The sequence below is a fragment of the Enoplosus armatus genome, chromosome 11 (genome assembly GCF_043641665.1).
Source record: "Enoplosus armatus isolate fEnoArm2 chromosome 11, fEnoArm2.hap1, whole genome shotgun sequence".
NCBI classification, from domain to species: domain Eukaryota; kingdom Metazoa; phylum Chordata; class Actinopteri; order Centrarchiformes; family Enoplosidae; genus Enoplosus; species Enoplosus armatus.
In genome coordinates, this window is record NC_092190.1 from 8,879,907 (window position 1) to 8,903,356 (window position 23,450).

Here is a 23,450-nt window from a genome sequence, read left to right on the forward strand (position 1 = left end):
GTGGTCGGCTGTGTTTATGCTTTATTAATTAATCCCAAGGCTAAAGTAGAGAGAGATCGACAGAGAGATTATGGAAAGGTAATGAGCCTAACAGAGCAAATTGTGATAGGTACCTGAGGCCAGACTCACGCAAGAATGTTTTGTTGCGCATAAACTACTCTGTATATCCAATTATCTCCAACTGTATCATCTCAGTACTGAGGAGTTATAAAAGTTACATGTAATATGTAATTTGTCGAAAGATTATGGTGGTGTTTTTATCTTATCCCAGGGCTTACTAGCGCAGTGAACCATTTACTATAGATTCTGCAAAATTACCTCGAGGGGTCAGCGAAGCTCTCAGCCACAGCACCCACACTTGTAGAGCCAGAAAATCATGGAGATCTATAGTAAGTAATTAGCCTTTGCCAAGAATACATAGGCGCATTTCCATAGTGGGTAATGTTGGTCATTTCTTTGCCTCCGGGGTTATTGGTTACACAAGATGATTGTTCTGTAAGGTAGTAAATAAAAAGTATAATGAACCAAGAAGGAATTATTCATTATTGTTCCACCAAATAGGCAATGGAGGAGGAAAAATATCAACGCCAAGCTAGAGGGAACAAGTCGGCTGGATAGGGAGATAGAGATGGAGTCATGTATGTGCAGTGGGTGTAAGCTGAGGAGGAGAGAAAGAGAATGAGAGAGACAGAAAGTTATTAAGAATCCTTATCCACATATAGATCATTGAATGTCTTGCTGGCCTGCGAGAAACCCGCCGCCCACCCAACATCTGATAATTACACTTCATTAGGAGAGCAGGTAGTGATGAGAGAAGAGAGGGCGACTACTGAAGGTGAAATGAGAGCAAGTGAGAGACATGTAAGGAGGAAAGCTGAGCACACTTGAGTGATATACTGTTGTGAAAGGATAATGGTAATTTGATTATGGGGGGGTTGGAAGAAAGAGAAGATGACACGTAACCCACTCTGTGATTTTGTGTGTGTTTGGGGGTTGGGTTGTTGTGCGTGTGCATTTGCTTGTTTATGTGGCTCCTTGAGTGTTTATGTGTGAATGTGGGTACATTTATTGTAGCTCAGGGGTCTGTATTTATTGCCTTGCCTTCAGTGTCGCACGAAGACGGACAGGTCTGCCATGACGCAGAATTTAATAAGGTTTCTCTGAGACACACACACACACACACATCCTGTAGCTTGACATTCCCACCTTTTTTTGCCATTTCCTTGCACCAGCCATACATATGCCCTACACATCATGCGATGTTGCAGTGTAAGGGCATCAGCAGCAGAGTAGCACTAGCCAGTAAAGGAATGCTGCAGCTTACAGTGCTGCAGTGAGATTCAGTGGAGCAAGAGCCAGTTTCCCTCAGTCTGACAGCCTTGTGGGAATGTGCCCGTATGGAAACATCCTTTACACTATGGGCTTGTCTAAGACTGGCTGAACAGAATCGCTACTAAAGGTGTGATGTCCCAGAGGTGCAGGGAGGAGAAGGGAGAGATCCTGTGTGTGTGTGGATGTGTGAGTGCTGTCAGCGGAGAGAGAGTGAGAGGTGAGGACTGCAGTATTCCTCCAGCGGGAAGCATTGATTTTCCGGCCCAGCGTGGGGATGTGGGAAATGTCAGCCTTTAATTGAGTTGATAAAACCGTTTTGAGTTTCAGACGTAAATATGCCCCCCCCCCCCCCAAAAAAAAGGCCACCACATTAGACAACTCCCATTGGGAGGTCTGTAAGGAATGAAAGGTCTCCTTGTTGTGTGTTTACATGTGCGTGCCCTTATGCATTGGGAGTTTGTTTCCTCGAACAGCACACGTCTGCGAATCTGCATGGTGAAAGCAAATGGCCTGCACGCCGCCACTGACTAAAATGTTTTCTTTCATTGTGAATCAGGATACAAGCTCGTTAGAATAAATAGTTTTTGTTGTGGCAGGGAGGGCAGAAATGGAGAGTGTGAGAGAGAGGTCATATCCATTAGAGGTGTTGGGGGGTGAATGAAGAAAAGGCTGAATGAAGCCTCCGCTGTCCCTGCTGATTAGCAGATTGATATGCAGAGAGGACTCACCTGCTGCCTTCACTGGAAATTCACTCTAATGTCAGAGGAGAAATAGTTGGTTTAGTGTTTTATCTGATGATTTTCTCTTATTTAATGCTTAAATGTTCAAAAAAGATTGATGCACAAAATGGAAGTGAATCGTGCTGTTTTTCTGAAACAATAATGGAAAATGGCACGAGATTGATTTTTCCCCCCTGTTTTGGATTGATATTTGGATTATTTAACCATATAACACAATTGCCAAAAACACAGCTTGTCTTTTTTACTTAAATTGTTAAAAGTGTTCATCAGTAAGATGCTTAATTTGAACACATATGAGAGTGCATATGTGCCTGTTTGCATCTATAGGGGCCCTGCTCTCGTTATTAGGAGTGATAATTAGACAGGGTTTCACACATTACGCCTCACACACACACACACACACACACACACACACACACACTTTCTGTTTTTCTCACAGTCACGTGTGTGCACACACACATTCGTAGCTAAGCCTACTGGTAATTAACAGACATAATTAGGCAGACAACCATTCGTATAGGGAATGCGCACTCATGCAAACACACATGCACACACACACACACACCCACACACACAAAGACACACATTACTTCCCTGGTAACTAAGAGTATTAATTACAAGCATAGCTGTCCCCATGAGGCTTTGTATCACTCACAGACTGGCACGCAGCGGGGTTCTTATTACTTTATCTCACCACACCGTCACCACTTGTCTCTATCTCTCTCTCTCTCGATTTCTCTGGTGAGACATGCACACACATGTACTCCCTAATCATACACCTGCTGGATACACAAATGGTAGTTAATTAGTCAGAGACTGACTGACAGAGCTGGCCATAGGTTGACCTCCGGTAGCTAGCTTGGGAATTGAGAGAGATCTGCTCGCTAGAACTAGAACAGACCAGTGGGACTGAGGGGCTGTGCCAGTGTCTTTTTGTGATTTTTTGCACCCCCAGCCCCACCCCCTGCTCTTTGTTATACTGCAGCAGCTGAAGTATACATTTCACAAATTAGATCGGTAGATACAGTTTCCATCTGTATTGCACGTGTTGGCTTGTGATTTTATCTGTAAAACTTTCACAGTAGTATGCATGCACACTAGGTGGACGTGTAGGCCGAACTCTCAGTCCAGTCAGGGTAGAGTGTCTTTAGTGAGTGGCATGCAGTACGTAAAGAATGGATATCCTGGTAACTCAAGACAAAAACTGTGAGACAAAGAGCCTAAGGAAAAATAACTGTCCATAGAACTGTTAGACAAGGAACACACTGTGCTTGAAGAGCTGGAGGCATATTCCCAGTTAATGAACTATCCTTGCACTCTTTGGCACTGGAGCTGTGGTGCACCCTCAGCACTTGGAGGAGCCTGACATCATTAATGGAGACATTTTACAGTTCATTCGCATATTTCACAGTGGTTGCGTGTTTGGATATTGCAGGATAGCGTCTAAGCAGTGTCTGCAGAGGCCAAGGTGGCACACCCTAAATGTGTGAGCAAGACAGGAGAGTAGAGGACATGTGTCTATCACAGGCATTGCCTCCAAAAGCTCAAACACAATATGGAGTGAAAATACGTTTAACTACATTAATATCCGTGCAGTATACACCATAAAAAACATTATACTTGCATATTGTACACATCTTGGTGTCTCATTACTAATTAGCCGTGAGGGTTTTCTAATAAACAAGGATTATTGTGGGTTGTTTATAACCTGGTAATCTAATCATGTGTTGCCCATGTGTTCTTGTGAAGTAACATAAAGATGCTATATATAATATTTCTATGTGCTGTAATCACACTGTAACCAATTATGTATGTTCCATACACATTTGATTTCTTGATCACTTCTTTTTACTCACAGCCTTGTAATGTGTTGATGAATGTCTCTCTCTCTGTCTGTTTCTCTGTAGTGGATGGCTGTACAGATTGGTCAGTGGACTACCTTAAGTACCGGGTGCTGCAGGGTGAGCCGGTGCGGCTGAAGTGTGCTCTGTTCTATGGTTACATCCGGGCCAACTACAGCCAGGCACAGAGTGTGGGCCTCAGCCTCATGTGGTACCGCAGCTCTGGCCTGGGCCACAGCGACTTCGAGGAGCCCATCTCTTTCGATGGCGTGCGTATGAGCAAGGAGGAGGATGCCATCTGGTTCAGACCTGCTGACCTCCAGGACGCGGGCCTCTACTCCTGCGTCTTACGGTAGGTTGGAGGGGAAAGAGATAATGTTGGGGATGATGCATTTAAAAGTCCACTTTAACAAGTTATATAATTTTGTTTTGCTGTAGTTTTTACAGTCCTGTTTTTCTCTAACATATAGTTCGGCATTTGGAAAACACTTATTTGCTGTCTTGCCGAAAGTTAGATAAGAAGTTTAATACCTCTGACACGTCTGTGCATTAAGTATTGAACATGAACCTGAAAGCGATGATCCTAGCTTAGCATAAAGACTGGAAGCAGAGGGGAAGCAGTCCGCCTGGCTCTCTCCAAAATTTGAAAATATGCCTAGCTGCAACTCTGAGACCTACTAATTGACATGTATCACAGTTTTATCCAAACAGAAATGTAAAATAGACAATTTGTGGTTCACCCCTGCGCCCTCCCTTTATGCTAAGCTAAGCTAATTCCCTTCAGGCTCTAGCTCAGCTTCTTTTCACTTAAATTCCTTGAAAGAAAGCAAATAAGCATATTTTCTATTCAACTATTCAAAAACCATTTCTAATAAAAAAAAAAATCAACCTGTTTCAAAAATGTTTTTAAAGTAAGTTGCATCATCTACATGCACATGATTTCCATTTATTTTCCATTTTTACTATTGAGTGATCTTTCTTATTTGTTCCTGAAACTTGTGGTGTGGCGTGTTCACTGTAAAAGCAAATGAAATCCTCTGATCCTATTAGCACATTTATCTTGCTTAAACTATAAGTTAGTAATAAAATAGACTTATGATTAATGACTTGCTGAATTTGTCAGATTTCCATTATTTTGAAAAACCTTTAGATGAAGCTGTCTTTGTGTTTTGTGCATGTGTGTATGTAAGAGAGAGAAAAGGACTAAGACAGTGAACTATAAGCAATGTGAAGTGGCGAGGGGCGATACAGTAGGGCGATAAGATAGAAGAGAGATAACTGAATGCAAACACAAGCAAAAACACAAACACCCACACGTACACACACACACTTTAGTGGGCCGTTACAGAGAGACTTCCTAATATGAGATGCATTATTATGTGGCAGTAACTTATTAACCTTTACAGCGGAGAACATCCCTCAATTAACGGCTCATTGCAGCTCTTCATTTCAGAGAGTTTTTAATAAACCCAGTTAAAGGCCTCTTAAAGACCCAGAGAGGCTTGCAGGATACATTGAGTGTGACGGGGGAGTGTGTTTGTGTGCAATGATACTCCAGTCTATACATAATTTCATTACAGCACTCTGTAGGACTAATCTGGCAAAAACACTTGTGTTGTCTCACTATAAATAAACATTGTCTTTGATTATTGACAATTTTGTCTAACAAGACTTTGTTCCTATTCAAATGTTGTGTTTAAAATTCAGAGCATTACTGTAATTCTGTAGAGCACTACGGGTGTAAAAGGTGCCCCTAGCTCTGTTTTTCAGTCTGCTCGTGTTGAGCTGGGGAGATTTGAAACTTCTCAGATACCCTAATCAAAACACTGCGAGAGATTTGCCTCTGAGCTGAAATCAATTGTCTTTTTGTTTGGAAGTAAGCTTTTGAGTCACACATTTTAGCTCATATGACCTGAACACTCTCCCCTAAAACTCCCTTCAGGCAAAGAGAGGAAAAATGTGCCTTTTCTTTCTTTTCTTCGCCACACTTGGATTTCATACACTACTACTGGGGACGGACAAATACAACTCAACCATGTGACTATGGAGTTGGATCAACACCTCTCTGACATATTATCATCAAAAATGAGATATAAACAGTGAGCTTGGTAAAGGTAGGCTTTATTTCAGGACTGACATATTGGTTTGGCGTTTGATTTTCCTGATATGTAATATGTGTAAACTGGCAGCTCAGTGCATATAGCAATCCAAAACAAGAATGAGTTACTCGGTTGTAAGAATCTCATAATTAATACATGCAATTAAAAGCACATTATGTGCCACCGGTGCTGTTCAGCATTTTAGAATAGAGCATGCACAGTATGTGTCATGTTTCACAAACGTTATTTCCATGTAAATTAGTCCTGAGACCTAATTCAGTGGCTTCAGTTGTTTGTCTGAGACAAGACAACTTGCTTCAGCACTGTAATGTTCTCTGATATTCAAGCACATGCAAAATAATCAGATATACCGGAAGAACTAAAACGCTTTCCTCAGTGATGTCCAGCAGCCTTTCTTAACAGTCTTTAGCTGCTCAGACTTGTATAATATGTGAAATAATCGTTCCTGGAGAAGATAATTCGACAAAACGTCAAAACAAGCTAATTGAATGATTTCTTTCACCCCATTATCTTTAACTTTATTTAGAAATTGACCCTCCTTAACCAAGGTTATCCATGTCTTTACCACAGTAAGGAAAATGTGGTTATCTACAGTTTTGTCAAATGACCAGAGGTACCGAAGGAGCTAATGTGCACCACCTGGAAAATGTAACTACATCTCAGGGCTGGGTGATACATAGATATTTTTGACCACAATGACTGTGATTGGGCAGATTGGGATGCTTGTGTTTCCTGGTGGTAGTGATGGCAATGAGCTATATAGAAGTGTTTATGACCGCACACTATGCTACAGTGATTTTACTGTATTGAAATTCAATCTGATCGTGATGTAAGCACCCTCAAATTAAAGCTGATAGTCAGTACTTTAAAGCCATAGTCAATGTTTCATTTCAAATCCAGTGCGCTTGAGTATAAAAGGCAGCACAACAAAAAATATGTCATTGCTCTAATACTTTCTGACTGCAGTGTATATATGGCAGGATAGTTTCCATCAGCTCCTGGGCGTGTTGTGCACTATCTATGAATGTAGGTAAATCCCTCTGTGTTAACTTTTCACTGAAGCCATCAAATGTTTTTCTCAAAAAAAAAGAGATACAGATGCACACCAGTGTGTGTCTTTCAGTGCTGCATAGATGTGTGCTTTTAGTATGTGCATGTGTGTGAATAGTTATCTTTGTCCTTCTCTGTCTGGAAATTTAAGTCTAATCGCTAGTATTCATGTGAAGGTGACTTCATTTACATAGCAATCTCTATGTGCTTTCTTTTGCTCTCCCTCTCTCCCACTCCTTTGCTCTTTCTCTGCCTCTCTTTCCTCCGCATGTCATCTCACATAAGGTCTTTAACATTGGTTCAGATCCATCAATCTTTTTTCCTCTCTTGCTCACTCTGTCTTTCTCTCTCTCTCTCTCACACACACACACACACACACTGCCGCAGCCCCTCTATGTTTCACCTGATAAATTATTTTATAATCATTTTTGTAATGAGTCTGTGTTCTGGTGTGGGTAAAACCACATACATTTCCTTCTCATGACATTTTCCAACATGTGGGATAATAATGTGTGAAGAATTACAGCCAACGTGAGCCGCAGATTAATATCCAAAGCAGCTACGCTCAAACAGAATGTGACAGACGTGAAAGACACCACAGGACTGTCCCTCGACCCTCGGCTGTCCATCAATCAAGCACCACTGCTGACACTTTCCCACAATGCCACAGGGTGCCTGCTGTGAATATTTAATGTGTAGAGATGTCTCCTATTGGCTCCCTGGGGACGTTAATGGCTCAGGTGCACGGCTGTGAGAGGTCATTTCTGATCATCTTCCCATTATATCAACAAGCAGGCATGGCTGACTTTGTAGGTGTATGAATCTGCCTACATGTGCATGTATGTGTCTACGTGTGTGTGTGTGTGTGTGTGTGTGTTTGTTCTTTAAACAAATATATTGTCCAGGTGTACTCTGTAAGCCTACAGCATCGCCTCTTCCCACTCTATTCCCACTAGATAGGAGGCATCGAGTCGATAATGTTAGATTTCAGCACCAAGAGGGCATAGCTCTGTTGCGATATCTTGCATCTTACTTCTGCTTCCTACAGCATTTCATCCAGATGCCCTTTTAGTCATCTTCTATGTTGTAGAAGTATACAGTATCTTTTTTTTCTAGCAGCTATTCTCCTTGTGCTCCTCTCATCGCTATCTCTACTGCCACTTTTAAGCATGTGTGTGTGTGTCTGCATCTGTGTTTTATGGTCCCGGGGGGTCAGAGGTGTTTATATGAGAGAGGTGACTCTCTTATTGCTTCCATAACCTGAGTAGATCATATGAAACCCCGTCATTTACAGTGAATGGTAGCATCTGGTGAGCCGTAAATGTAATGTAATGAAATGAAATGAAAGCCCATATGGCTGCACACGCAGCCTCTCGTTCAACCGACAGAGTGACTGACCGAGTCAGATCACAGCCTGGCTGGCTGGTTGACTTTTAGTCCGGGGCTGTTTTTCATGGCTTGGACCAGGCCGCTTACTACAAAATAATGCTACAGCCAATGATATTTCAGATTATAGCGTGCTTCCAATCTTGCGGCAACAGTTAGGAGATGGGCTTTTCCTGTTTCAACGTGATAATGCCCCCGTGCACTAAGCCAAAAATGTCTTTCTGAGTTTGACGGGAAGAAACACAGAGGGAATGTCTCCGCCCATCCCTTTTCTGTTGCTGACACTCATTGATACATGCTTTCATTACCCCCAGACTCGAGTACTGCAATAGCATTCTTCACGGTACAGTGCCCGAAGTTCTTAGTGAACTCTAATACACACAGTACACTCCCGCTCCTGTGACCACATCACACGTGTCCCAAAGCACCTCTACTGGCTCCCTGTCCCACAACGGATTCAGTTGGAACTCCCTCTTTTCACTCACAAAGCCCTGTATAACCAGGCCCCCTTCTCCTACCTCGTCCACCTTCTCCATAGCTGCCCCTCTCCCTCTCACTCTCTCCCCAAACACATCCATGACTGCACCAATCTTGTTCAAGTTCTTTAAGTTCAAGAAGTCACTCACAACTCACCTTTTTCAAACTGCTTTTACTGTTTGATTTAATGTCCTGTGCTACCTCGTGCCTTTACTGTGTTTTATTTCTATAGGGTCTTTTATTAAACTTGTCTTTGAGCATTTTGAAAAATGTATTATTATTATTATTATTATTATTATTATTATAACTTTACTGGCCTGCACAGAGCCCTGAACTCAACCTCATCGATGAAGTTTGGGATGAACTGGAGCGCCTAATGCACTGACTTATCGCCGAACATCATTTGGCTAACCGCACTAATGCTCTTGCAGCTGAATGTGACAAAATCTTGTGGAAAGACTGGAGCACTGAAGGTGTCCACATACTTTGTTTGGATGTCCACATACTTTTGGCCATGTAGCATAAGTTTTGTAGAGAATGCCTTGACACAGTTACTTCTGGGGAGGCGGGTGCAGTGGGATGGCATTATGTCAGTAGTGATGGGGGTTGAAATGAAGGTGGCTTTGATGATTATGTCTACATCAATAACAGTAAGAGAGAGAGAGAGAGAGAGAGAGAGAGAGAGAGAGAGAGAATATGTTGATGGTTGCTGGGAGACTAGAGGGGACTAACTCCTTGTGATGACCAAGCAGCTTTTCTTCCTTCATGTCGTGAGGCCCCTCTCAGCATTTGTCTCTTCTCTGATTAGCATTCGCAGGCCCGGCTGACTCCCCCCATAAATCCAATAGTGGTCGTGAGTGTGAGTCATTGACTCGGTAAAGCTGCTGAACACGTCGTTATTGCGAACCCCACAAACACAGGGGAGGGGGAGGGAGGCAGAGGAGGGATGGAAAAGGATAAAAATAACTAAGAAGGTATCAAAGGGAGTAAACTTGTGTCAACGTCTTTGTGTTAACAAAGTCTTTTTTTCTTATTATTTTCTATAATGTGACATCAGTACTCTTAATGTAGCAGTATGATTAAGTTATGTTCTTACTGAACTCCCAGTATCAGACAAGTAAAGATGAATCTTAATCTCCTTGTATTGCTGTTCTCTGCTCACAGGAACTCCACGTACTGCATGAAGGTGTCCATGTCTCTGACTGTGGCAGAGAATGACACGAACCTGTGCTACAACTCCAACATGAGACGAACTGAGAAGGCTGAGCTCAGCAAGAGCAAAGACATCCTCTGTCCTGACATAGATGACTACGTTGAACCTGGCAAAGAGCCGGACATCATCTGGTACAAGGTGGGCTAGCCCTCTGACTGAGCATGTTTGTGAGTGTGTGATTATATTCATCTCTACGGCCGTGTGATTTGTGTGTCATTTGTATACTTGCCTGAAGGTTCGTTGATGTTCCTTGAATACGGTTTGTAATGTGTTAGGGAAAAGTAAAAAGGAGGGCGTCTGTCATTGTGATTACACAACTGAGAAATATTCTTGAATGGTTCATTGGTTTGTTTTCATCTAATTCCTCGGCTGTTTATGTTTAAAAGCCTTGTTGGAAACGTGGTTCCAGATCACAGATTTAGTATGGATGCAAACGATCACAATGAATTACGTAAGTGCATTTGCACTGTGAGAGTCATCTAAAGAGAACAAGGACTGAGCAGAGGGCAGCCACAGAGTTGGCTTTCATAATGAACACAAAACCTGTATGAAGAGAAAATTGTGCGATGTCACTCTCTGCCCTGCGGAATGAGTGGATGTCCTCCAAATGCTCCCGGTCGCTGATCTTTATTCAGCATGTACCTTCTCCTCTCTCACCTGGGTACTTGCCTTTCCCAGGTCATGCACGGCCTGCGGACAACAAAGTGCATCCTGGAGAAGGGCTCAGGCCAGACTAATCACAGGCAGATCAGCAGTAGATTAGCTGGCCGGGCTCGACCTCTAGGTTTTTCCAGAATTCAATTACGGTCTGGGTAATGACTGGGAGTGCTGGAACCCAGAGTTATTTGGACCACTGCGGAGCCACAGTGATTGAATTCGAAGGTTGCCGGGAGCAATGGTGGAATAGAATCCGCAGAGCCATCGTTGTCCCTGCCAGAGCACCGAGGGGGTGGAGAGAGGATCATGTCATGGAGTCACTCATTGTGCCTGCACACACATATACTCACAGGAGCGCACAGACGCAGACACTTATTTTGCCAGCAGACTGTAAATACTGTGCTGTAAATAACATTCTCTGTCCTCTGTGGCTCTACTGGAGTATTGAATGGGGAATATTAAGTTCAGTGCAATAAATCTTGATCAGATAAGTAAGATAATGGCCATGGCTTATCATTTTTCTGTATGGAGTTTTTATGTCAGAGAGCCCAGCTATTTAACTCCACCACTTCATCCACTTTCCTAACGCTCAGTGACGTTTGAAAGCTTTTGTGTCCAGCTCGAACCACTTGAAATCTTATGTATCAAATTCAGAGTGAAGGTCTTAATGTCAGGCTTGCCCTGAATATTTAATTCCTGACCATGTGCAGTATACTGTACCTTTCCATCGGTCTACTGCCAGTCATTTTGTATTTCATTTCCCAAGTGATTTATCAATAATGGGCCTTGGGCAAAAGTTTTAAGACTGACCCGCCTGTCCTTCTCTAATGTACAGGAGTGCCGTCCAAAGCAGTGGCGTGCCAGTATCATCCAGAAGAGAGACATTCTGTCTATCCAGGAGGTAAAGGAAGATGACATTGGGAATTACACCTGTGAAGTCCAGTTTGGTGGCTTTGTGGTCAGGAGGACGACAGAACTCACAGTCACTGGTAAGTCTGTCAGGAGAAACAAAAAAACATGAATGAAAGAAGAGTTTGTATGTGTGGGAGGGCTAGGGGTGTCTAATTTACAAACTCTACTGTTAATGTAAGAATCAATAGAGGAGCAGTTATAACAGTCACAGGCTCTTGATGAAAGGGAATGGATGGTAACAAACACACACACATATATACACACACACCACTGAGCACTGCAGCGATGTCCTGCTGCTGTGTTAATTGCTGGGGGAGGTTGAATGCTGTGGCCTGGCCTCTATCCCGTCTTCTAACTCAGCACTTTCCAGCCAACCAAGCAGTGTTGAAATATTTAAGGCTGTAGGCTAAACCCCTTCACACAGAGAGCTAAAGAGCCAGGACCAAGGTCAGAAGATTTACTGTACTCTTACTCTGCTCTCTCTCTCTCTCTCTCTCTCTCTCTCTCTGTCTCTCTCTCTCTCGCTCTCTCTCTCTCTCTCTCTCTCTGTCTCTATCTCTCTCACTCTCTCTCTCTCTCTGCCTTGCACAGCTGCAAGGTGAGCACATGACAAATAAAATGCATTCATTTGTTCTTTCTCAGTGTGAGTGGACTCCAGGGTGAGACCCGGGGATCGGGTGCTCTGAGTTTGATGCCACCTATTATTCTGTGCCAACTAGGGTCACATCGTATAAATTAAAGCCTAAATTGTGGTTGTATTGTGCTCAGTGATGCTAAATGACAAGAGCACTGTCCTCCAATTTGTAATTATAATATGATACCCAATCTGAAAACCATTCTTAAAAATTGCATCAGTTTGGTCGTGCTTAGGATGGCGTGTATTGTACATATATAGCATTAAGACTGATGGATCAAACAGGGTAAGTTCAAAAAGGTGTCCACATTGATTTTCGGTGGATTCACCCTTCGCTACAACCCTGGTTGCTTGGTCATTGCATCACGTTGGTTGGTTTTATGTCTAAATCAAAAGAATTGGACAACAATTTTGCCCAAGCTGTTATGTGTCTGTTTGTGTGTGGTTTGTAGTCTATTAGTGGATTCATCAACTCACTGAGACTCACACTAAGACACGTGTGTGTGTGTGTGTGTGTGTGTGTGTGTGTGTGTGTTTGTACAGTACAATGTTAGTCAACACAGAAGAAGTGTTAGCATTAGATTAGTATCTTGTTTGGTGTTTATTTGTGTGGCTGGTCATTGCTCTTGTGTGTTATGAGGGCGATAGCAGTTTGAGATAAACAGGCTATTTGCTATCTAGCAAACAGGAAGATCATACCTCAACCTCAGCATGGTGCACTATTGGATGAGGGTAAAATGTGATCCTGGAGATGTGGCTTCCAGATTGGCTGCTCTTGTGATTGATGGGCCAGCATTTTATTCCCAGTGGGGCTCAATAAATATGAGGCAGATAGGAGGAAGATACACTAGATTTCATTTTATTATGACATAAACTCCAAGTGCTCAGTGTTTCCATGATTCCCTGTGAAGTACCTAAATTAAAAATCTCTTAGGACACGCATGGGCAACATATTACTATATGCAATGTGAAAGGCCACCAGCAAAAAGGTCCATTAGGTTCTTAACCAGTTTTGGGTCCTTTACCACAGTTTAGAGGGTCACTTCGCCCCATAATTGGGCAATTACATTAAAATAACACATGGTCACTAGATAATCCCCAGGATTATTTTTTACCTTTGGTAGAACTTGAACTTGTTTCTGGAAAGACACATTACTGTTGTGCTTTCATTCTTTGAGCAATACAAACTAAATCCCTTTCACCTTCTAGTGGCAGAATGCTATCAGTATGAATAGTACCATGAGGGATACCTGGGATAATATGTTTATTTATTTATCAGGTGATTAATGTTCTAGTTTTCTCTGTATTTGTTACATCTGACCTAATTGAGTGAATTCCATATTGGCTATATGCTGTATGTAGGCTGGCTTTATCCTTGTGTGTTTGTTAGCCTGTCAGCATGACCTCAATGTTCTATAATGACGATCATCATAAAAACTTTATTGGGTTATAAATATACACAGTTCACATTAATGATACAGAGAGGAGGAAGGAGAGAGCGTAAAGAGAGAGAGAAAGAGACATAGAGGGGCAGAAAGAAATAGAAGACACGTATTCAACTGTCATTTTCTTTACATATATGAGCCCGACATGTTGCCTGTATGCAATGTGAGGTATGAATATCCAATAAATCAACAATAGAAAATATATAACTGGGAACAGTTAAATCAACCCTGTGAACAAGAGTGAGTCAGAGAGAGCAAAAAGAAAAGAAAAAAGTAATTTTACTCTTCCTCTCACCCTGAACACATTTTCCATTGTTCTGTTTTCTTACTGTTCTCACTAAACCAATGTGAGAATGGCATTTATTTGCGTGCACACATAAAATAAAATCATCAAAATAAAAGAAGTAATTTTATCTAAAACCCAGGGTGCGATGCTCTACAGCTTTATTGGAGAAGGTTGATGTTGGCATCCCAAAATCATTTCTCTCCTTGCAGTATTTGCTGCTACTGCTGTAAAAATATGACGTACTACTGTACATTACCATAACATTTTGCCTTATTATTATACCAGTGGGCTACCTCCTCTTTAAAACTGCAGTATGCTGGTAGAATTAGATTAGCTCACTCTGACCATAGGCTCATTTCCTTTAATAAACCTACACCATCATCCCCTCAAGTGGGCGTGAGATTATCCACATTTTATCACATCCTGTTAAAACTGACATTGCCTGGACGGCAAGCATAAAAGCCCAAACTTTGTCTGAGATCCGAGGGCTAATGTTGTAGTTTATTTGATAGGCCAAGAGGATGAAGGAGGTCATTAAGTTTAACTGATCTTAAATATAGCGCAATAGACACTGGCCTTTGCTTTGACCCTACCATGCTGCAAATTGTGTGCGTGTGTGTGTCTTCTGTTCTGACCCTGCTGCACTATATTACGGCCTCCATTAGAAGCAGTAGAGGAGCTGCTATCCGAACTAAGGTCAGTCTTGTAATAGAGGTTAACTATGGGCATAAACACAGGCTCACCCAGATCAGGCCGATCCAGGAGCTCCTTAATCAGGCACTGATGCTCCTCAGGTTAATAGAAATGTAAAAGAAACAGCGACCCCTTGCCTCATTTTATGTTCTCTCCAGTTTATGTCAGGGTGCATTTAAATGTTCTTATCTCATTCTGAGCATGTGGACACGACTAAGTACAGCCTGTGCAGCATTGGGGTGTGTATTTAGAATAAAAACACCATTATCAACAGATGGAAAGATTTTGTTTTCTCTCCCCCCTCCATAGACCTTCACCTCAACCTCCCATCTGTAAAGAGAGTGCCTTTTTGTGTACTCTTATAATTGATTCATACCAGCAGCAGGTCTGCTATTTCCTGGCTCCTCTGGGGAATACAGAGTGTGGTCAGATTAGTCTACTCTTGTGTTTACCCCTTTCTACTATCAGAAACACGAGAAGCAATGCCTCAGCTGAAACGACCCAGCTATGATTAATTGATACATGCATGCAACAGTATAGGCCACTCTATGTATATGAGTATGTATGCCTACTTGCGTTTTTCTTCTAAAAGTTATGTGTTCACACCTACAAATGTCTGGTGTGATGTGTCTGTTTTTTAATAGTACATCTGAATCATTTCTATTCAATTTTTATGGTTCTCCTAGGCCTCATTCCAGCACTGTGATGGTAATGCTACAATAGTATAACACCAGATAAAAGCCCTGTTCAGCTGATGTATGCAGCTCCCTCTGCGTTCTGTGGGAAGGAAAATATTATACAGGGAGAGCGGAAAAGGATAAGGAGAACAAGGGAGTGAAAGTGACTGATAACAGCAAAGGAGAGAGAGAGGAGAAGAGATAGAAAGAATGAAAAAAGATAGAGAGGTTGCTGCTCATGTATCTTATCTGTATTCCTTGCCAGTGTTTCCCAGCAGAAACAGTGTGTCCAGGACTATAAACAGACTATTATCCTAGTGTTTATCACAGCGCACATTACCGTTTGCCTCTGTCGGACTTACTGTAATGGAGTCGTTTGATTTGATGGATGCCTCAGGCTTGGGTTTCTATCTATTGCTCCCATTATACCTATGTCTGCATCCCCTCACTGTAGAAATGTCTGCACATTCAGCATAGCCTGCAAGCATGGTGATTGAGGTTATGACCAATGTAAATGTACCATTTGGCACAGTGAATTGGAGGTGTAGAGGGCAAGAGGAAATCGAGGGGAGGAGAGGAATCATCTACTTTACATTACCGCTTGTAGAATATCCACGGTGAAAGGGGAGGTGCTTTATGTACTGTGAATAAATATATATATCTGTAAAAATGAAATATGTGGCTGTTGCGGGTGTTTTGTTGGTTTGTATGTTTGCTTTATTCCCGGCTCCCTGTATCGAAACGTATTTTGTCTGGATTACACATCTTAAGCAGGCGACGTTGTATTTAAGATTCATCCATCAGGGTTCACAGTAACCTGATTGCCCTTGCCTCTTTGGGCTGGAGCTCACATTTGAGATAGGACAACATGTGTGGTGTGTGTGTGTTTGTAATGAGGAACTGAGGTGTGGGGAGGTGATCCAGGACATCGTCTCATCGCAGTAAAAGGTTCCTTACAGTTCTTCTGCTATGGGGTCACCTTCAGATGCATGAACACTTCACAGCCTTATAAAATGTTACTGCCTGTGTGCACACATATGAGCGGGACTTTGAGCGTGTCTCTTTGTGATTTATTTATTTATTTATTTATTATGGCCATAGCTTGACTTTTACCTGGCCAGCTGAGTGTAATCTCACCACAGTGGATGTTGAAATGGCAGGAAAGGACGGAGGCAGAAGCAGTCAGCGGAGACACAAGGAAAGAGGACTGTGGCATCCACACCTCCTCCATCTGTTCTCCTTTCCCATCTATCCGGCTGAAGGTGGATAGATGGATGGAGAGGCAGCGATTAGCGCTGATATTATCCTAGAGAGCGGGGAGAAGAGGAACGAGTGGGGCAAGATAAGAGGTGTGGGGTGAGAAATGAGATGGGTTTGCTCTCGACTGAAACCTTCTCCATCTCTCACTCTATATGCTCGAGTCTAGCGTGAAGACGTGGCGCCTGCGTCGCCTGCAGTGTTGTCGTGGTCATGCTAAACACTCAGCCTTAGCCACATGTCCTTGGGGAGAAAATGATAAAATCACACCTGAGATAAGTGTTACTCCAGCAGTTGACTTTTCCTGACTCTACCTACACATATGAAGGCACCTGTGTACACACACATCACTACATCAATCACACCCATGAGGGGCTGATGCACACACTGAAAAAGCACTTTATATGTGTGAGAGGTGCAGTATAACCTACTGTCTGTCATAACCTACTGTTATCCGTTCAGTGTGTAGAAAGTCGGGTATGAGAACTATCTATGGGACGTGTAGATCTACACCCTTTTAATGCCTAGAAATCTACTGAGCAGCTGAGTTACTCATGAAACGGTGGTATTACCAGTGTAGGGTGGGACAGAATGGCTCATTAGTTTAAGGTCAACTCTCAGTCTCGTCATTAACTAATCTCTCTCTCTTCCCCAACCCTAACCTCTCCTCCCCCTTCTCTCAAGTGTTCTCCTACTCACTTCATCACTATTCACCAGCTGTCCTCCTAGACTCTAAGCAGGCCAGGGTTCACATTGTTTTAATTCAATTAAAATTGACATCAATCTGCATGTGACGAATGAAATTTACATCCCCCACAATTAATCCTGCCTGACCTACCCCACTCCACCCACACACACACCCTCAGTCTCTGGTTATTATCGTTATCTAGGCCTATAGGGCGGGTACCAGAGCAGGAGTGGTGAAATTAAAAGTATAAATCTGTCTTTTCAAGCCTTTTGAAGTGTAGGTGGCTGGAAAAGACTATTGAGGCCAGTGAATTGGTATCCTTTTCGTAAAAGCCCACTTTATACAGTTATGATGAGATGTTTTAGAAGGTAAATATTTTGAATAGTACTTATAGCTATGTTGATGACACACAACTCTACATTTATTATTGATGCTGACCTGAATTTCTATTCACTCATTAGCTTATCACTAAAGTAGCATAAAGTGAAAATATGATGCTTTCTATCCAAGTCAGATTAAAAAAAATGTAATCATATCACTCCAGTTCTTAAAGATCTTCAATGGCTACCTGTTCATAACAGAACTGACTTTGAGCTGCTGCTCCTGGTTTGTAAAGCTCTCAAAAGAATAGTTGATTTTTTGGGAAATAATATGATAATATATGAGAAATCCAAGAAATAACCCCCAGGAAATGACCTCCACATGAAATCACAAATAGTTGTTTTCACTTTGGTTTTATACAGGCTGAATAAACAAGATATACAGTAAGCTTAACCTTTGGCCAGGCTAGCTGTTTCCCCCTCTTTCCAGCCCTTGTGCTAAGTTAAGCTAACCGTCTCATTCATTCATTCATTCATCTTTAACCTACTGATAGGAGATTGGTATTGATCTTCCAACTTTTTTTAACTGTGAAAGCTACTCTAGTGGTGTCCCAGAATAAAAATATAGAGCTGGAAATGAGCATGATAAGACCCCTTTAATGGTGTGGACCCAGATTATGCAGTTTATGTGATATGCTTCTACTTTATCAACACAACAGACTTTACATGTCTCAAGAAGGCCGTCGCTTTCAAATTCCCAGAATAAATTCAAAGGATGTGGCACTCAAGATTGAATTTGAACTTGAACTTGAAATTAATTATTTAAATTTTCAACATAATGGTCTCTCTAATATTTCTTTTAATATTTCTTTGCTTAGAATATATGAAATCCACAGCATCAAATATGACTAGGCTCTAGTTCTGCCCTTATAAGCCTACTTAAGCACATCCAGTGTGGGGAACAGAAAAACAAAGCTTTGTTGTATTCATGTATTCTCCTCCTGACGTAAATCACTCATGTTAGAGCAGCGTATTTTGCTTTCCATCCTCTATCTCTGGAGAGGACAAATCTAGGCTTTCTCTCTCCGTGTCTTTCTCTCTCTCTCTCTCCCCCTCTGTATGAAACCTATTACCTTAACATGCATGTTCAAGCAGCTACTGTAAAGCTATAATTTTGCCTTCATTTTGTTTCCAGTTCCTGCTGCTGAAAAACATGATCCTTTTGAACTGTATACTGGAATAATGGTGCTCTTGAAGCTTACTTATGAAAACAATTTTGTTCTGTAAAGGAAGGTGAGAACTGCTCCGACAGTCTAATTTTTAAGCACTCGCAAGCAGTGTGGTTTAATTTGAACGACTAGCTGGGAAGTATTGTGGGTGAGCTTGCTGCTAACAGTATACCATGTGCTTACATTAGTGTTTCCGCTCATTCTCTGCCTGTTCTCTTCCCTGTTTTTTGTTCAGTAATAAAGTGTCAATATGGTCATTTTGTCACTGATCATGTAGTGGCCTGTCTCTCTGCAATCCCTGTTGTCCATGCAGGCAGTCCAGTGGTAATTGGCCCCTTACATCGTGACTCACTTCTCCCTGCAGCCACTTGCCTTTCCTCTCCTCTCAACTCTTTCTCTCCACCAACAGGCAGTGTGATCATGTAACTTTGGGTTTGTAGTTGCTGTATCAACAGAATAGAAATTGACTTAAATTGTGTGTTATAATCAGAACAGTGCCATCTGCAGTATGGTTCTCATGACATGATATGAAAAGGCTGAAGGTCAATCAGGGGGCCCTAAATAACCCTCTCATTATACACTGTCCTTAAGAGAAGCGCTCTCTGGAAAACCCTCCGTCCAATTAAAAGATAAGAAGGTGGCCATTAACAACCACAGGGGACGGTGACAGACAATAAAGAGATTGTCATACATTTGATCTCAGCCACAGAGCAACGATGGACACGCTATTAGGCAAACCTGAAAAGTCCAAATTTATGAAGGGTTACAGTAGGGGTGTGTGAGCATCTGTGTGAGTATTTGCATACACTATTACATGTGTTCAAATGTATATGCACGCCTACAGTTTGTGGATGCGGTATGTTTTTGTGAGTGTTTTCAAAGACGAGCTAGAGAGTGTTCTTCCTACAAACATATAGCACAAACCAAACTAAACCATGCAACTATACATTAATAACTATTATTATTATTATTATCATTATTAATTATGACAATTATGACAAATGTCTGGCATCATCTGTCTCGTACTCACGTTTTCTGTGTCTTTGTTTCTCTGTATGCCCTCACATCTAGCTCTTTTTCTCTCTGGAGCTACAGAGCTTCATAAGGTTGACGCAACCCTTGCCCTTTCTTTGTCAGTCAATACTCTAAATCATACATATAGTGTGCAGTCAAAGCCTCTCAGCCCTGGGGTGGAGACACAAAGAGATCTGTCTGATGTAGAAGAGCCCTCCCACTGACATTATCGTGTCGCTATGTGTGTGCAAACATACTGTGTGTGTGTATTTGCGCTAACCTGCCCACTCTCTTGAGGTGCACTGAATGGTTTACAGTGTGTATGTCCTTCAAAATCATAGTTATTTTGGACCCAATAGCGATGCCTCAGAGAATGACGGTTATGTCAAAATGAGGGTTTTTTTCAGTTCCTTCCAGTGAATCTGTGACTAAACGCCTTAACTGTCATTACCATTTTGTGTTGCCACCACTTTCCCTGGTACACAATGGAAATTATGTCTTTACAGCAGCATTGCTGCTTCTCTTGCTCTCTCTTCTATCCTCCTCTGGCATCCCTGCACAGTTAGAGAGGCTGTCCAGGAAGCCAGTGTCAGTGTCTACAGTTTGCTTTCACTGTGTGTGTGTGTGTGTGTGTGTGTGTGTGTGTGTGTTTGTGTGTGTGTGTTTGTGGGCATGTTTGTTATAGTGCATGTCTTTGTACATCTGCTATATGTGCATCCTTGTGTGTGTTCTGTATGGACGCATCCATGCATGCCTGCCCAGCTGTGATAACGGCAAATGAATGGCATAGTTTCGGTTTCACCTGTTCCTCCCTGAAGCCAGTTGCCACTCTGGACTCACAGGTGTAAGTCTCATCTTCTTTTCAGCTTCAGAGCTGGTTTCTCTGAAGTAGGCAGTGCACCAAAAAACATGGATGAGATGATGTTAATAGGTGCCAGCAGCACCCATATAGCAGTTGTCTTTGCTATAGCACTGATTAGGTGACGGGTAGCCAAGCTACAGGTGGCCAGCAGATATGTGGGCTGATGGTGTGGGTGAGATCATGTTGACTGATTTCTCTGATTGCCACATTTACCTTACTGAGATTACACTCTCACATTTGTCTAGCTAGTTAGATGCTAAACAATAGGAAACGTCCTTTAGTGAGGCGTCTGTCGTCTCCAGGACCACCTCTGCTCCTTGTTGTTCTAGCTCAAGATCACATACCTACAGCAGCCGTAATCATATGTGTGTGAAACAAAGAGAAAGGCGAAAAGGTCTTTGCTGGAGGAGGTTGAGTCAGCCTTTATTACTGACTTGCCAGTTTGCTGCAGAATGATGTGGGTGTCAGGAGTATCATACTGGTTTTTCTCCTCCTGTATATGCTCACCTATTTTTCCTATCCTCTACCCTCTTCGCCTCTCGTCCTTACTGTCCTTTGGCTGTGGTCTCCTTCGTTCTCCTCTCCTTCACCTGCCTCCCCTCATCTCTCCTAACTTCTTTTGTTGTCGCTCAAAAAGATAGGAAGTAGAGACAGGTAATTACTGTGGGCGAAGGCGCTGTCCTCTCATTTTCTTTATGTTCTCTCCCACAAACCCCTTACCTTTCTCTCTCTCACCATGTTGCTCTCTCTCCAGATGTCGGGGTAGTTATTTTTAAATCCTCTTTAATTACCCGTTTTAGAGAGAAACTACCATACCAACTACCTTAAAATTCTAGACAATACTGTATATGAATTTTATCTCACCTCTATGCTTGCGTGACTTTGAGTCCCAGTGTGGCGCAGTATGAGGGTTGGGTCCATTCCTGCAGTTGTTGTTTAGCAGTGCACTGGAGCAGGCTTTATGCTGATTAACTGCATCACATCTGATGGATTCCCAGCAACCTCTCAACCCTTCAATATAGCTCTGGGAGCCTTTCAGGGGAAAAGCGCTTCCCTTTTTAATTAGACAAGAATAGGAAATCTATTAGTGAATACAGAGAAGGCTCAGCGTTGAATGAGGGATTGCTGAGTTCAGTTAGTGTTGAACTAACTACAGTCATCTCCCCTGCCATTACTGCATTCACAAGTAAACAACAGGTGTGCTCTCTGTCTTTCTCTTACCTATCAGAAGAATAAAGGGCTAGTACCTTCATTACAGAAGTGTATGCTCCTACATCAGTATCGGCGGACTATAACCTCTGGACACTAACAGGCCTTTTTCACAGCAGACATTTTGACTTGTCATAGTAGGAAAAGCCATGACAGTGTGACAGCGAGCCAGCATGCACAATACCAGGACCCTGAAACAGAAGCAGCTAAAGGGGATTCAGCCGTCATCAATTTTGTTATTTACACCTGTGCTTTTCCTACTGTAACACATCAAAATATCTTCCATAGGCCTTGAAAAAGCATTGCACTTCACCTGAGAAAGTTGTGGTTTTGTTACTCCACATTGACTTTTTCCTCCTGATAAGTCCCTTCTGCTGTTTGTCTTGTCAACATTCACCAACTTTTTGAACTCTGAATGCCTTAAATGACAGGTTCTCTCAGATAGCACTACCAAACCAACCATGTTTGACAGTCCTGGATCAGGGCTAGTTGCAGACATGAACCTGCTTCCTCAGGGTGTACAAAAGAGACCCTCTTAAAGGATAGCAATATTCTATATTTTTTTTACTGTTACAAATCCCATAAAAAACTAAACCAATAGTGACTTTCTGTCCAAAACGTATTAAAACACAAGAACTGGCCACAACGATGCACTAGATTAAATCAACATGGGCACTGTAGATTATTCTGACTTAATTTTACATACAGTGTCACTAGCATACCAAATGTATATTCATCTGTGGTAGTCCCCAGCCTATTTGCTTATTGCACTATTTACTGTAGTCTGATGACTATCCAGTAGCCAGCTGTTTTAAGATTTACTTAGCCTCTTTTAAAAAGTGAAACTATATATTTTGGGTCAGTGTTTAAAAACGTACTTCTTTGCAGGAACAAATGGGCTTGTAGCTGAGAGACACAGACAGACAGAAGTTAGGGAAGTCAGAAAGTATTGAAAGATGCATTGTTGGTTTGGGGCTTTCAGCTGACAATAAAAAAAACATAGAAAACGACAGCCTTATCCTTTGATGGAAGTGTCATGCGGCGTTCCCCCTGCATACAGATAAACAGTCAAGTGTATGCACACAAAGACCTACGCACTCTGTCATGTAATAAGCAAGCACTACACACACATTCCTAAAACTTGATACCTCCCTCTGGTGCCCATGCAGAGTATTCTACAGTGTATGTTGTATAAGGCTCTATGACTTTGATAAATAAAAGAGCAGAGAGGTCTTCTTCATAATCATGTTATATTTATGCCGAGGAACAAACAGAGCAGAGGGAGAAGAGAGCTTCAGTGCCACAGCACTGTACTTGGCCCAACCACTCACTGTCTGCTAAGACATAACCCAGCTTCAGTGTTTATTACTTTCACAGTTAAAAAAAAACGATTTAATTTTTAATGTAG

At 42.1% G+C, this 23,450-nt stretch overlaps 1 protein-coding gene across 1 annotated transcript in view; it reads left to right on the forward strand.

Annotated features, from left to right (window-relative positions):
* The window catches only part of il1rapl1a (interleukin 1 receptor accessory protein-like 1a), a 247,238-nt gene that overhangs the window by 160,471 nt on the left and 63,317 nt on the right, over positions 1 to 23,450 (forward strand). The window contains 3 exon segments of the mRNA XM_070914546.1: positions 3,980 to 4,265; positions 10,111 to 10,297; positions 11,652 to 11,805. Of these exon segments, the coding sequence (XP_070770647.1) occupies positions 3,980 to 4,265; positions 10,111 to 10,297; positions 11,652 to 11,805 (627 nt within the window).